Consider the following 12,500-nt stretch of genomic DNA (forward strand, 5'->3'; position numbering starts at 1 on the left):
TGTCGTTTCACTGATTATGTTTCATTGGCCCCGATAAGCCCCTATGGAGAGTGGTCAATTAAGTGTGTCTGTATGTATATATTCTCTTCTCTTCATTGAGAAGTACTGTAAACGTCCATGTATAAGCCACATCCGTAGATAAGCCACACCCCAAATTTAGAAGCGCAGATTTTGGAAAAAAATGTGTAATACAATAAAGTTTGAAGTTCCAGTAACGTTCTATTGCTATAAACCAACAAGGACAAACAATCAAGGTTTCACCATAAAGTTGAAATTCCTTCAATATTGAAACAAAACGAACGAGTGCTTAGTAGCCAAGCTTTAAATGTGGGGAGGAGTCTGGGCCAGGGCCTGGGTATCATGACTACGTCTATAAAGATGTACCCGCAACAGGCGAAAAAATTCATGCAGAACAGGAGCTTGATATTGCAGTCAACAAATTTGCTGAGAAGGTGGTCAAGGACAACGAAACAGTCGGCCATTTACCTCGCGAGTACTTGCAAACTTTGTGGTATTTTATCGCATGTGGCGGAAAGATATGCGTGGAAGTGACTGGCTGAAGACGTCACTGCAAACAGCTGAGCGGAGGAATGGAGATTCCTTGTAGGTTGGTGTTTACTTGTTCGAGTAAAGCAAAAATTAATCGCTTGAAAGAACTCTTGGAGAGCAAGATTCGCCGAAAAAACACACAAAGACACAAACGGCTCCTTTAGGAGCCACCACTCATTAAAAAGTCAATGAACAACAGCAACATGCTCTCAGTTTCTTTTATGTTTCTTAACTGAGATCTTAAGAAGTTGTATGAATGTTAATTAGGTTTTTTAAAACTCCAAACACAGATGTATCCATGGATAAGCCGCACCCTTGATTTATGGCTTCAATTTTGTGAAAAAAAAGTGCGGCTTATACATAGACGTTTACGGTATTCCTTCAGGTACCAGTAATTTTATTTTCCACACTCTAGAAAAACCATCATTTGAGTTTATCTCCTTCAAGGGGGATAAATCATTGGAAGGATGGTCATGGATGGAAAGACACAATGACATGCTGACCAACTGCCTGGCTGTTTGGTTGGGTGTCTCACTGACTGACCTCCATTCATTGCTGTTATGTCAGGGTCGAAGAGCCCATCTGCGGCCCAAAGACTTCCCATCACCTCGTAAAACAAAACAAACAAGTTATACATTAAATACAACTTATTACACGCCGACAACATGAGGAGTGCTCCAAAGCCAGGGGCCTTTGATAAAACCAAAATACAGGACATCCATTATCACCTTAACGATTGAGTGGTCAGACACACACAGGGCAACATGGGTAAGAAAATACGGCAACCAAATTGTGCGAGAAAATTTGGTTTTAGTCACAGTAGACTGCCCTATGCCCACCCTTTCATGAATGGCAATGTGAAATTCTGTGGTGTAACCCACATTTTTTAGAGGGAACATCTTTGATATTGGACATCAATGTTATGGTTAATTGACACCTGTTAAAACAAGGTATCCACTGATCAGTATCACATGACCATATCACTGGCTCAAGTTAAAAGTTCAATGAGCTGAGCTGCTTTTTTAATGTTGACCGCTGACCAGGTACTGGTTTTCGATTGGATCGCAGGCTCAAGCCAGGTTAACTTAGTGTAAGAACAAATAACATGGGAGCTTGGCTTTTGGGCTTGGGTAAATCTATATATTAACATTATTATTATAATACTGTAAAACATTCTTGATGGAAACAAGGCATCATCATTTTGAGTGCCATTATTTTCTGCTCATACCTGTGTGGTACATGAATAACCTTTTGGAAACAAAGACCTCAGAGACCTGTCTAAAACAAACAAACAGATGTTTCAATTCTTGAAGATTATGGCCTCTAATTTGTTCCAGACAAGCACTCTGGCCCTAATGTTTTACTGTTAACTTACCAATGCGTCTGCTAATTAAAATGTCACGTTCTGGTAATCCAACATCTCTTCTTGAAAAAGTCCTTGGAAACTGGCCGCCAGCTGCTGCCTTTTCCTTATAATCAACCTAAACACATGTCAAAAAATCACCTGGTTTATTAAGGGTTAAATCAACTAATAACAAAGGCACAGCAGCTTTTATCATCAGGAACAGTTTCATTGTTTGGTATATGTCCAAGCACTGGTGTGAAGCTTAAGCACAGATGTACAAGTTCAGTAATAACCAAAAATTTGGACAAACACTCCAAATGATTATACATGTATACCCTAATTTGGTAGAGGGTAACATGGGTTTACATAAGAAATGTTGGACTTCAAATTGTTATTAATCGGGCCAAATGTCTTATTCTGGACACTCACGTTATATGTTAATTTTGCATTAGATTATAGATGATTACAAACTAAATTTTCTTGAGAAATACCACCTCCACTGGAGTTTTTGTGCTATTCGCTGCAAGATTCATTGGCACATTAATTTTTATAATAATTTACTGTCTCTATAAGTAAATAAAAAGGGAATATTACCTAAGTCAATGTGTGCCCATGGGCTAAGACAAGCAACCATTCCTTTCAAAACACAGGGGAGTACCCTTTGGCTAATATTGCAAAACATGCAACCACTGAAATAACCCAATTGAGATTAATGAACAAAACTGAGGCAGGTGCAATTCCTTCAAAATATAAATCCTTAACTACAGTGTCACTGCACTTTCTTTGAACATATACATGATGTACTGTTAAAAGCAATCTTGGCTACAAATATCAATCATTTTAAAGCTATTACCCTTCGCTGAAAATGCATGACTACATTGTAGCTTCACCACCATGTATTTTGTAATGAGTATTATTTATTGATATCTTGCAATCTGTTGACTAACCGTTAATGGTATTCCATGTCCAAAGGCTAATTTTGATTCCTCCTCACTGACCGCTGTGACTAAGGTTGCATTATTTCCACACTGAAAAATGACATAAAAGGCAAGAGGATTGAGGATTGAGCAGAGTTGGAGCCTATGGAAGGGGATTCTGAACAATGTCTGTGTATGCTCACTCTGTGAGCAGAGCCTCTCTAAAACTCACCAGAGGTTGAGCAAGAGAAAGACTCACATGATCAGCAACCTTGTTTTTCCCCCGAAATGAAAGGAAGCGTGTGCATGATAACAGAGAATTAGTTGGGTACACCAACATGGTCGCCGTTCCTTTGTTTAGGGACACTAACATGGCCGCCGCAACATCATGTGAAAACACTTTATAGTGTTTCTACTTCAAAATTGATGACATCACAAACTGTACACATGCCTTCAATAAATCCCAAAATTGAAAATTTTGAGCGTATGGTTGGCTCACAGGGCTGACAGTGATTCCTGAATGGTGATCAATGTTAAGCCCGGTTGGGCAGGGTTAGTTTCTAGATTTGTGACCATCTACATGTACGAATAACCCTTGCCATACGCTCCTGCAGAGCAGGGTTGGCGTAGTGATGAGTGCACTCGCTTTCTACCAATTAGGCCTGGGGTCTTCAAGGACTCGAAGTCATAAGAGTGTTGAGTTTGTTGTTGGTTCTCTATTCTGCTCCAAGAGGTTTCCCCCAGGTACTCCGATTTTCCCCTCTTCTAAAAAACACCAACACTCCGAATTTCAATATGATCTGAATTCTTCTGAGTACCCGGCCACGATTGCTTGACATGGAATTAGCTTAGAAGAAAAGCTTAGAAGAAGCATCCTAAACATTCATAATAGCTAACCTTAGGCCTAAAAACTTTTCTTTAGGTTAGCTGTTATGAATGTTTAGGATACTTTCTTCTAAGCTAATTCCATGTCACGCAATCGTGGCCGGGTATTCTGAAGTTTAGCCGTAAAAATATCTTTTTCACCTCAGTAACAACGGCCCCGTCTGCTAATTTTGCCACTTTTCCTGTTGAGAACCTCATAGATCTATGGAACACAGATGAAAAAAGGCATCGATCAAAAGCTGAACTTCCTCTGAAGTCGGTCGATGACCCTTTTTTCGCACGTGCAATACGTTCAAAGACACTTTATCAATCACCATTTGAATCATTACGATACTCACTGTTGGCCAACCTCAAGCTCAACTACACATTCAGAATGCTTCGACCTACAAAGAACTCTAAAACGTTTCAATGCCCTAGACAATTTGAAAAAACAACTTTCAATTACAAATCTTCCAGCCGGGCGAGCCGCCATCTTGGCTCGTTAGGGTTACTAGTTTCCAGTGCCTCTGTAGTTCTTGTGCAACAGCCGAGTCCAGACTCCCTTGAGAGTGAAAGACCTCATGGGCCCAACCTCATGGGCCCAGAAAAAGGATTCCCCTCTCTCCCAAATAAGGAGTTATCCATTTTTGGTATGGTCAAGCAAGAATATTCTTGTAATGACATTTCCGTTTTAGAATGTATTGCGGTGTCTAGATGTGTATCGCGTTACATTGTGAACGTGCTCCATCGCTTTTCGTTGTAGTCAGCGAGGTCAAGATGTCACATCAGACCTTGGCCGTTTTGGCTCTCAAAGAAACACCCTGATGGAAACGAAAGTACCCGATTTTGTTTCAACTACGTTTAGAGAAAGAAATAATTTTATACTGTTAAGTTAAAAACGTAAAATTGTATTGTATTTACAGATTTTCAACGCACAAAATTATATCGTTATTTCATGCTCGGGTTTATTCTCAAAATATTCTTAAATTTTTGCAAATTTCTGGTGTAGCATTGGTAAGCAAGCGGCGGGTCTAATTTGCAGGTCGCGGGTTGCAGGTCATTGTTTCACCAATACAGAAAGTATCCTAAACATTCATAAAAGCTAACCTTAGTCCTTAAAACTTTTGTTTAGGCCTAATTAGGCCTAAGGTTAGCTTTTAAGAATGTTTAGGATACTTTCTGTATTGGTGAAACAATGACCTGCAACCCGCGACCTGCGACCTGCAAATTAGACCCGCCGGTAAGCAAGTGAACGGTGCATAGAAGTGAGTAAGGCGCAAGGTATTTTCCTTGTGGTAGTCAAATTGTGAAATAAAGCTATAAGATTGAATACACTGGAAACGAAGACATTCTTTCCTACGATGTTCGGAAGTTTGATAGATGGAAGTAGAATTGTGAAAATGGGTGTGAGCAAGATGGAAGTTGACTACACTATGCCGGTTTCTGGCCCGGGTTGCTCGAATCATGGTTAGCCCTAACCAGCGTTAAATACCATGGAAACCTATTGGTTTTGATAGCTCTTAACCAACTTTTAGCGCTAACCAGGCTTCGAGCAACCGGCCACAGAACACTGAGACATTTAGTGGCAGAACTTTCAGAGCTCTCAAGTCTCGAGAAGTTTCCAAAGCCGTTGAGATTGGAGATTGGAGATCACGCCAAAGGCGCAAGTGTCCTGTGTTTCTTGAGCCGGAGGCGCCGAAAAATTCTAGGGGGGTCCGGGGCATGCTCCCACGGAAAATTTTTGAAATTTGAACTTCTCAAATTGCTGGAAATGCACCGTAGAGTCCTCCATTTTGGTTTTTTTCATGCTGCTTGCTAAGAGAGCCCATGCTATTATGGTCAGCCTAAGCTAACATACCGGCGTATAAGTCATATATTAACCAGTGAAAGTCCTGAAGGAAGAAGAAGATTTGTCGCACACGAACAGATTGAACATTGGCCGAAGTTCAACGAGGGAACGAGGGAACGAATTCGGAATTCATGAGCACTTCTGAAAGCTTAAAAGAGAGTTACCTACCAGAAGGAGAGTTACCTACCAGAAGAGCGGCCAATGCGTGAGAAATGCTCACGTCGGCGTGAAAGCGTGAGATTGCATAGAAATGCGTGAGACTCACGCTCAATGCGTGAGACTTGAGAGCTCTGAACTTTGCGCAATAAAATTTATATGCGAGGACTTAACTCATGATCTAGAATTGGAATTGTTGTGAGTTTTCAATCTTACAACATGATGTGTTGCGCTCGCTCAGGGGAGGGGGGGGGGGGGGTTACTGCCTTCTTTGGGCTATATATATAGGTATGTGCCGCTGTGAAGGGTATGGTTTTCACGCAGTTTACTCTAGCAAAGGGTATCGGCAAGTTTAAATTTTCACGACTCAGCCTCAACAGCATTGATAGATGACTATCATAAAACGCTACTGGATATTATTAACTGTCAAAAATACGTACGTGCTTCACCACTGCTGGACAAGTATAAATAAATCCTTTTTTAATAAAGAAGTGATTGTGGTATAAGGTTTTGTTTTCGCTTTGTTTTCGGCCCCGTGCACACGTATCCGGAGATTTTTGTATCCGCAAATTTTTTTATGCGGATACACCTAGCGTCCACACGTGTCTGCTGTATACGCTCGGTGTATCCGGAGATTTCTGTATTCGCTCTCCAGAGTGGAACTTTCTGTATACGCTGTGTATCCGGATACGTGTGGACGCTCGTATCCGTATACTTTTGTATGCGCTGACGTCACAGTATCAGAACCAGTCTTTTTCCGCATGCTCTGTTGACTAATCCTTTGAGATGTCCGGATACGCATCGGATACGTGTGGACGGTCTTATACGATTCGTATACGCTACGTGTGGACGCAGATATTTTTGTATCCGCATAAAAAAATTTGCGGATACAAAAATCTCCGGATACGTGTGGACGGGGCATTAGACTGTGCTAGTGACCTCAGTTTCTGGAAACAAATAGTAAGGGCAATTACAAGACGGGTTGTTACTTATAGTTACAAAGTAATTATCCTGGTTTCCTTTCACGTCGCAGTAAATTCCTAAATCATCCTTTCTGTAAGACAACAGTTCAAATTTTTCTCTTAGTGCCTTGCTTAAACTGGACTGGAAGCGCTTACTGCACTTGCTTCTTCGCCGTTTTAGACGTTTCGCAGAGGTGTTGATACAATTTCGTCTTCAGAACTTGATGTATAACGACGAATGTCCTCGGAAAGAGCGCGCACCTCATTTATGCTAACTCGTTTCCGTTTCGCGGGTTTCCATTTGTCTGGCCTATGAGTGCTGTTGGTCTCAACCATAAAAGAGTTTCCAGTTTTTTCTAGGCTTTTAGTTAATGTAGCGATTGTGCTTGCATAATCCTTTGCTCGTTGCTTTTGATCTTCAAAATCTCTTGCCAGCCTAGTGGCCTCATCAGGGCCTCTTAGAGGAGCCATGGTGCCTGCGCCAATTTCGTGAAGTTGGACGTCGGTCAAAATAGCATCCACTATGGTACGCAGCGTCCACTAGGCTCAGGTTGACAGATTCAGAATGTGATCAGGAAGCGTGGAATGCTTCAACCCAATTTGTTTTGGGTGCTCCGTGTACAGATTTGAATGCTTTAAAGATATTTGCACGGCGTTTGTGCCACCACTCTCGCCAATTAGACAATATTTGTTCCCGGTATTTTTTTTCCTAATAAAGCGGGTAAGCTGCTCGAAGATTTCGAAATATTTGGTTTGCGCCGCTGCCTCTTGTAATTCAGTAGTTAATAGCTTGAATTTTTCTTGCTCTTTTGTGGTCGTTAGCTTTACAGAAAAGCGATTTACCGATTGTCTGAAATGAAAAACATAAGAAACAATTCTGTTCCTTACATCTCCAAAAACGCGAAAAAGTCCCTCCCAATTGACCCTGTTTCGTCAGCATACCAGCCAAGAGGATTAAATCGGTATCCATCTTCTCCTTTAATTATAATCGGATAGAACCTTGTTAAATAGAGTCCAAAATTTCTGAACTGACTCAGAATCTTCAGTGTCTACTTCGATGCTTGCAAGTCGGATTATTCTGCGTAACAATGGGTGGTAAACATAGCAGCCCAAAGTAATAAAGCCTCTGCAACGTTTATGATTGCCATCCGAAAGAAGCAGTATTCCTTAGCCATAAAATGCTGTCCATCCTTGTCCATGTTGATTGCTATTTTGGCAGCTATTTTCCTCATTTTGAAAACGTGCGACTTCGAATTCGCGCCTTCGCTTAAAGCGGCGTCCATAACATCAAAAACATAATAACTGTCCATGCCAAATCTTGAAATTTCAATATTCTGCATGTCAAATCTTGAAATTTCAATAGTCTGCATGCCAAATCTTGAAATTTCAATATTCTGCATGCCAAATCTTAAAATTTCAATATTCTGCATGTCGAATCTTGAAATTTCAATAGACTGCATGCCAAATCTTGAAATTTCAATAGTCTGCATGCCAAATCTTGAAATTCAATATTCTGCATGCCAAATCTTGAAATTTCAATAGTCTGCATGCCAAATCTTGAAATTTCAATATTCTGCATGTCGAATCTTGAAATTTCAATATTCTGCATGCCAAATCTTGAAATTTCAATATTCTGCATGTCGAATCTTGAAATTTCAATATTCTGCATGCAAATCTTAAAATTTCAATATTCTGCATGTCGAATCTTGAAATTTCAATATTCTGCATGCCAAATCTTGAAATTTCAATATTTTGAATGCCAAATCTTGAAATAAATATATTCTGCATGTCAAATCTTGAATTTCAATATTCTGCATGTCGAATCTTAAAAGTTTTGCAATATTCTGCATGCCAAATCTTGAAATTTCAATATTCTGTATGCAAAAAATCTTGAAATTCCAATATTCTGCATATCAAATCTTCAATTTCAATGTTCTACATGCCAAATGTTGAAATTCCAATATTCTGCATGTCGAATCTTGAATTTCAATATTCTGCATACAAAATCTTGAAATTTCAATATTCTGCATGTCAGATCTTGAAATTTCAACATTCTGCATGTCAGATCTTGAAATTTCAATATACTGCATGCCAAATCTTGAAATTTCAATATTCTGTATGGCAAACCTTGAAATTTCAATATTCTGCATGTAGAATGTTGAAATTTCAATATTCTGCATGCCAAATCTTAAAATTTCAATATTCTGCATGTCGAATCTTGAAATTTCAATATTCTGCATGCCAAATCTTGAAATTTCAATATTTAGAATGCCAAATCTTGAAATAAAAATATTCTGCATGTCAAATCTTGAATTTCAATATTCTGCATGTCGAATCTTGAAATTTCAATAGACTGCATGCCAAATCTTGAAATTTCAATAGTCTGCATGCCAAATCTTGAAATTCAATATTCTGCATGCCAAATCTTGAAATTTCAATATTCTGCATGCCAAATCTTGAAATTTCAATATTCTGCATGTCGAATCTTGAAATTTCAATATTCTGCATGCCAAATCTTGAAATTTCAATATTCTGCATGTCGAATCTTAAAATTTCAATATTCTGCAGGTAGTAGCCAAAACGCGGGGCCGGGGCCGGGGCCGGGGCCGGGGTCGGGGTCGGGGTCGGGGTCGGAGCAAGCAAGTTTGCATGAGTTGAAAGGTGACTTTTTATTAGAAATTCAGAAATATATAAATCGAAACTGCAAACGCGCAAATTACTTTTTTCACTTTCCTCCGATCAAGAACGTTATAATTAAAGACAATCAATAGAAGAAATCAAACCATAAGATCGTGTAGATTAGAAAACACAAATTGTACTATATTCAAGAAATCAGTTGCACTCTTCTTTTAGCCTATGGCCGGCATTCCAAAACATTAATCTATTTCTGTGATATTTTCCTTTCAGTCGACTAGTTCAACGACATATCGATCGAGCAACTAGTACGAATAAAAATCTGAAAATCTACATGATAATCAGTGGCGTGATCTTGCCTTAAAGTAGTGCCTCGTACGTAGGTGCGAATCACCTAGAGACACCGAAGACTCGCTGAGCTCCACATTTTAAAACCACATTTTAATGTTTACTTCGTAAGAAACTTCTCCGCAATACAATTAAAACGAAACAGAACATAGCCATAATTCCACTATGGTCGTCACGCAAACGTTCTCAGTTGCTTGTTTTCGCAAAATTGTTCTAAGTATGGTTGTGCTTTTTCTCGTAAAATTGGATTCGATCCCTTGAAGTCCGAATAGAATTGGCTAACAAGTTCCTGTGCGACTGACTTTACTACAAACCGTTTGTGGTAAATCAGACAACAACATTGACAACAACACGAACAAACAAGCAAAAAGAACGTTGCATGACTGCGTGACGATCATCGTGGAACTGTGATTCTGTTGTTGTTTTTTTTTTTAACGAAGTGAATATTACGATGGGACTCTGTCTGGCAGTTAGCGTGTATTCCATAAACTCCAATTTTAGCAATTTCAGAAATTCTCTTAATTTCGAACAACAAACTTCGATTTTCGGAAAGACGAAAAAACAAAGTACGATTTTAAGAAAAAATAAAATGCCCCTTAAGAGCTTTCATAGCTTCTGTAGGTTCCTCAGTTGCCACCATAAATGACAGTCATTTGAGAATGACGACAAAATGAAACAAAATTTTGGAAAAAGACACCCCGACCACGACCCCGACCCCGGCCCCGGCCCCGCGTTTTGGCTACTACCTCTTCTGCATTGAAATTTCAATATTCTGCACATTCCAAATCTTCAAATTTCAATATTCTGCATGTCAAATCTTGAATTTCAATCTTCTGCATGCCAAATCTTGAAATTTCAATATTCTGCATGCCAAATCTTGAAATTTCAATATTCTGCATGCAAGATCTTGAAATTTCAATGCTCAGCATGTCAAATCTTGAAATTTCAAGATTTGGTACTCACGGCTGGTAACTCACTTAGGCATAAGTCACTCGCCTTAACTTACACCTTTGGTTAATCCGAGAAAATGAAGCGTTTAACATCCCACAATTCAATTAACAGCGTCCACAAGGGCATATTATAGAATTCCTGGAAATCAGGAGTCTGTTGCCTTTCTTGCGTTTACTTGTTTATGAAAATTACACTTGTTTGAGCAATTAAGGACGTTAAACTTATCCTAAGCTGGCTCGAGCCACTTTCAGGCAGTAATATTACTACCGGTAAGTATGCAACACAACATAACTTTGTCGATTGATCCATCCATTGATCATCCCACCCGTTTCCCTCGTGATTTTTAAAGATATTTTCGAGAACGAAGATATTATCGACTACGGAGAATAGCAACTGCTTTCTCCAACCTTACGCGTTCATAGACAGTGTTTTCGAAGGAGACAGAATCAAACGGATTTAATAATATCACAGAAAAAGCTTTGCTTTCACTAAGTGAGGCGAAAATCTGAAGTGCGCTCACAAATTACATGAAGGACTAAAATTCGTTACTCTCAGTCCTTGAAGTTACTTTATTTTTTCAAATCGATCACATGATTAGGGATGGAATTTTACATTTATCTTCTCTTGCAGTGAGTAATTCTTTTGGACGTCCTTATATCTGTTATATCCTTAGTAGTTTAGGCTATAAGATAATGAGCGGTTTTTGTGAAGACCAAAACCACTTGTAAATTTGAACTGAGACACCTTCTAGTTGCATAAATATTTTTTTTTTATTCCTATGTCCATCTATCCACCATTCATTAGTTCATTGTTCTTGTTCTTGTTTCTTTGGATAGCGCACCAGGGATGACGCTTTCTCATCAGTCGGCTGCGCGCAAGGGTGAACACTGTTCACGGTCAGTTTCAATTGTTATATAGTTGACTTCCCTTTGCGACCACCTCTCGTAAGCGACCACTTTACTAAATCAAGTCAGATTTCTATCGATGGAACCTCTGACTCGGTTTGAAAGTGTCAGTTGTTTTTCACCTTCCCTAGGCGACTACTTGACACATAATCTGCCGGGATTCTCCTTTATCTCTACTGTGCGAAATTTCGGAAATGTGTCGCTGAAACATTTTGCCTACACTATACATAAATAAGACCAATGAACAATACCCAGTGATTAATCGAAGACAAACAAATTTTGTAGAGCATTGGTTATTCACTGATCGATGTCACTGATTAGTCATCGCTTACCTATTGAGCAATACTCGATGATTAATCAACTATAATTACTCACCGGTTAGCCATTAATTTCTCATTGGCTATATCTCAAAGTCTGAGCTATGGGAAGTATTGACTGAAATAGATCTAGACTTACCTCATGAATAAAGCATTGAAACAATGTGCCCTTTTAATAATGGGCAGTTCCAATTAAATTGTGAGTAGATAGAGTCATTTGCGGGGACAAACGGTATTTAATTACGAATTCGAATTAAGTCCTGAAAGGGCCGTGTTCTCCAACAATCCACTTGGAAATTATCATGACCAAAATGGTGTCTTGACGAAATACACAATATCATACACTAGATAAACTGAAGTTAACTTCGAAGTTCAAGTATTGTCATGCTAAGTCAGACTGAATCCCTTTTTGGAAAACTCCCTCTCTTACCTTGTGAATACTATGCACATGCAGATCTGGCTCCTTGAATGCTGTAAACGTGTAGAGCGCCAAGATGAGCGTAGCCAGGATTTTTCAAAGGGGGGGGGGGGGGTGTCATACTGTGTGTGTCAAACAGAGGGTACTCACCAGATTGTCGCCTGAATATTGTAGGTTGTTTGTCTAAAAAAAGGCTTACAAAGGAGGGGGGGAGTTCACGGGCACCCCAGTCCCCCCCCCCCCCCTCCTGGGCTACGCCCTTGAGCGCTTTTAATATAAAAGTTA

The 12,500-nt window shown here is 39.5% G+C and overlaps 1 protein-coding gene across 2 annotated transcripts in view; it reads right to left on the minus strand.

The window, feature by feature from the left end:
- Window positions 1-4,168, minus strand: part of LOC137979322 (polyribonucleotide nucleotidyltransferase 1, mitochondrial-like) — a 23,457-nt gene extending 19,289 nt beyond the window's left edge. The window contains exons 1-6 of one of the 2 annotated variants that reach the window (XM_068826558.1): window positions 4,035-4,168; window positions 3,838-3,898; window positions 2,842-2,922; window positions 1,925-2,030; window positions 1,778-1,827; window positions 1,093-1,156 (exon numbers count right to left, since the gene is read on the minus strand). In XM_068826558.1, coding sequence (XP_068682659.1) covers window positions 1,093-1,156; window positions 1,778-1,827; window positions 1,925-2,030; window positions 2,842-2,922; window positions 3,838-3,898; window positions 4,035-4,168 — 496 coding nt within the window. Of the gene's footprint in view, window positions 1-1,092; window positions 1,157-1,777; window positions 1,828-1,924; window positions 2,031-2,841; window positions 2,923-3,837; window positions 3,899-4,034 lie in introns of those variants that run through there. The other variant, XM_068826559.1, reaches the window with a different exon arrangement.
- Between the last annotated feature and the right edge of the window lie 8,332 nt (window positions 4,169-12,500).

The sequence above is a fragment of the Montipora foliosa genome, chromosome 12, assembly GCF_036669935.1.
Source record: "Montipora foliosa isolate CH-2021 chromosome 12, ASM3666993v2, whole genome shotgun sequence".
Classification (NCBI taxonomy): Eukaryota; Metazoa; Cnidaria; class Anthozoa; order Scleractinia; family Acroporidae; genus Montipora; species Montipora foliosa.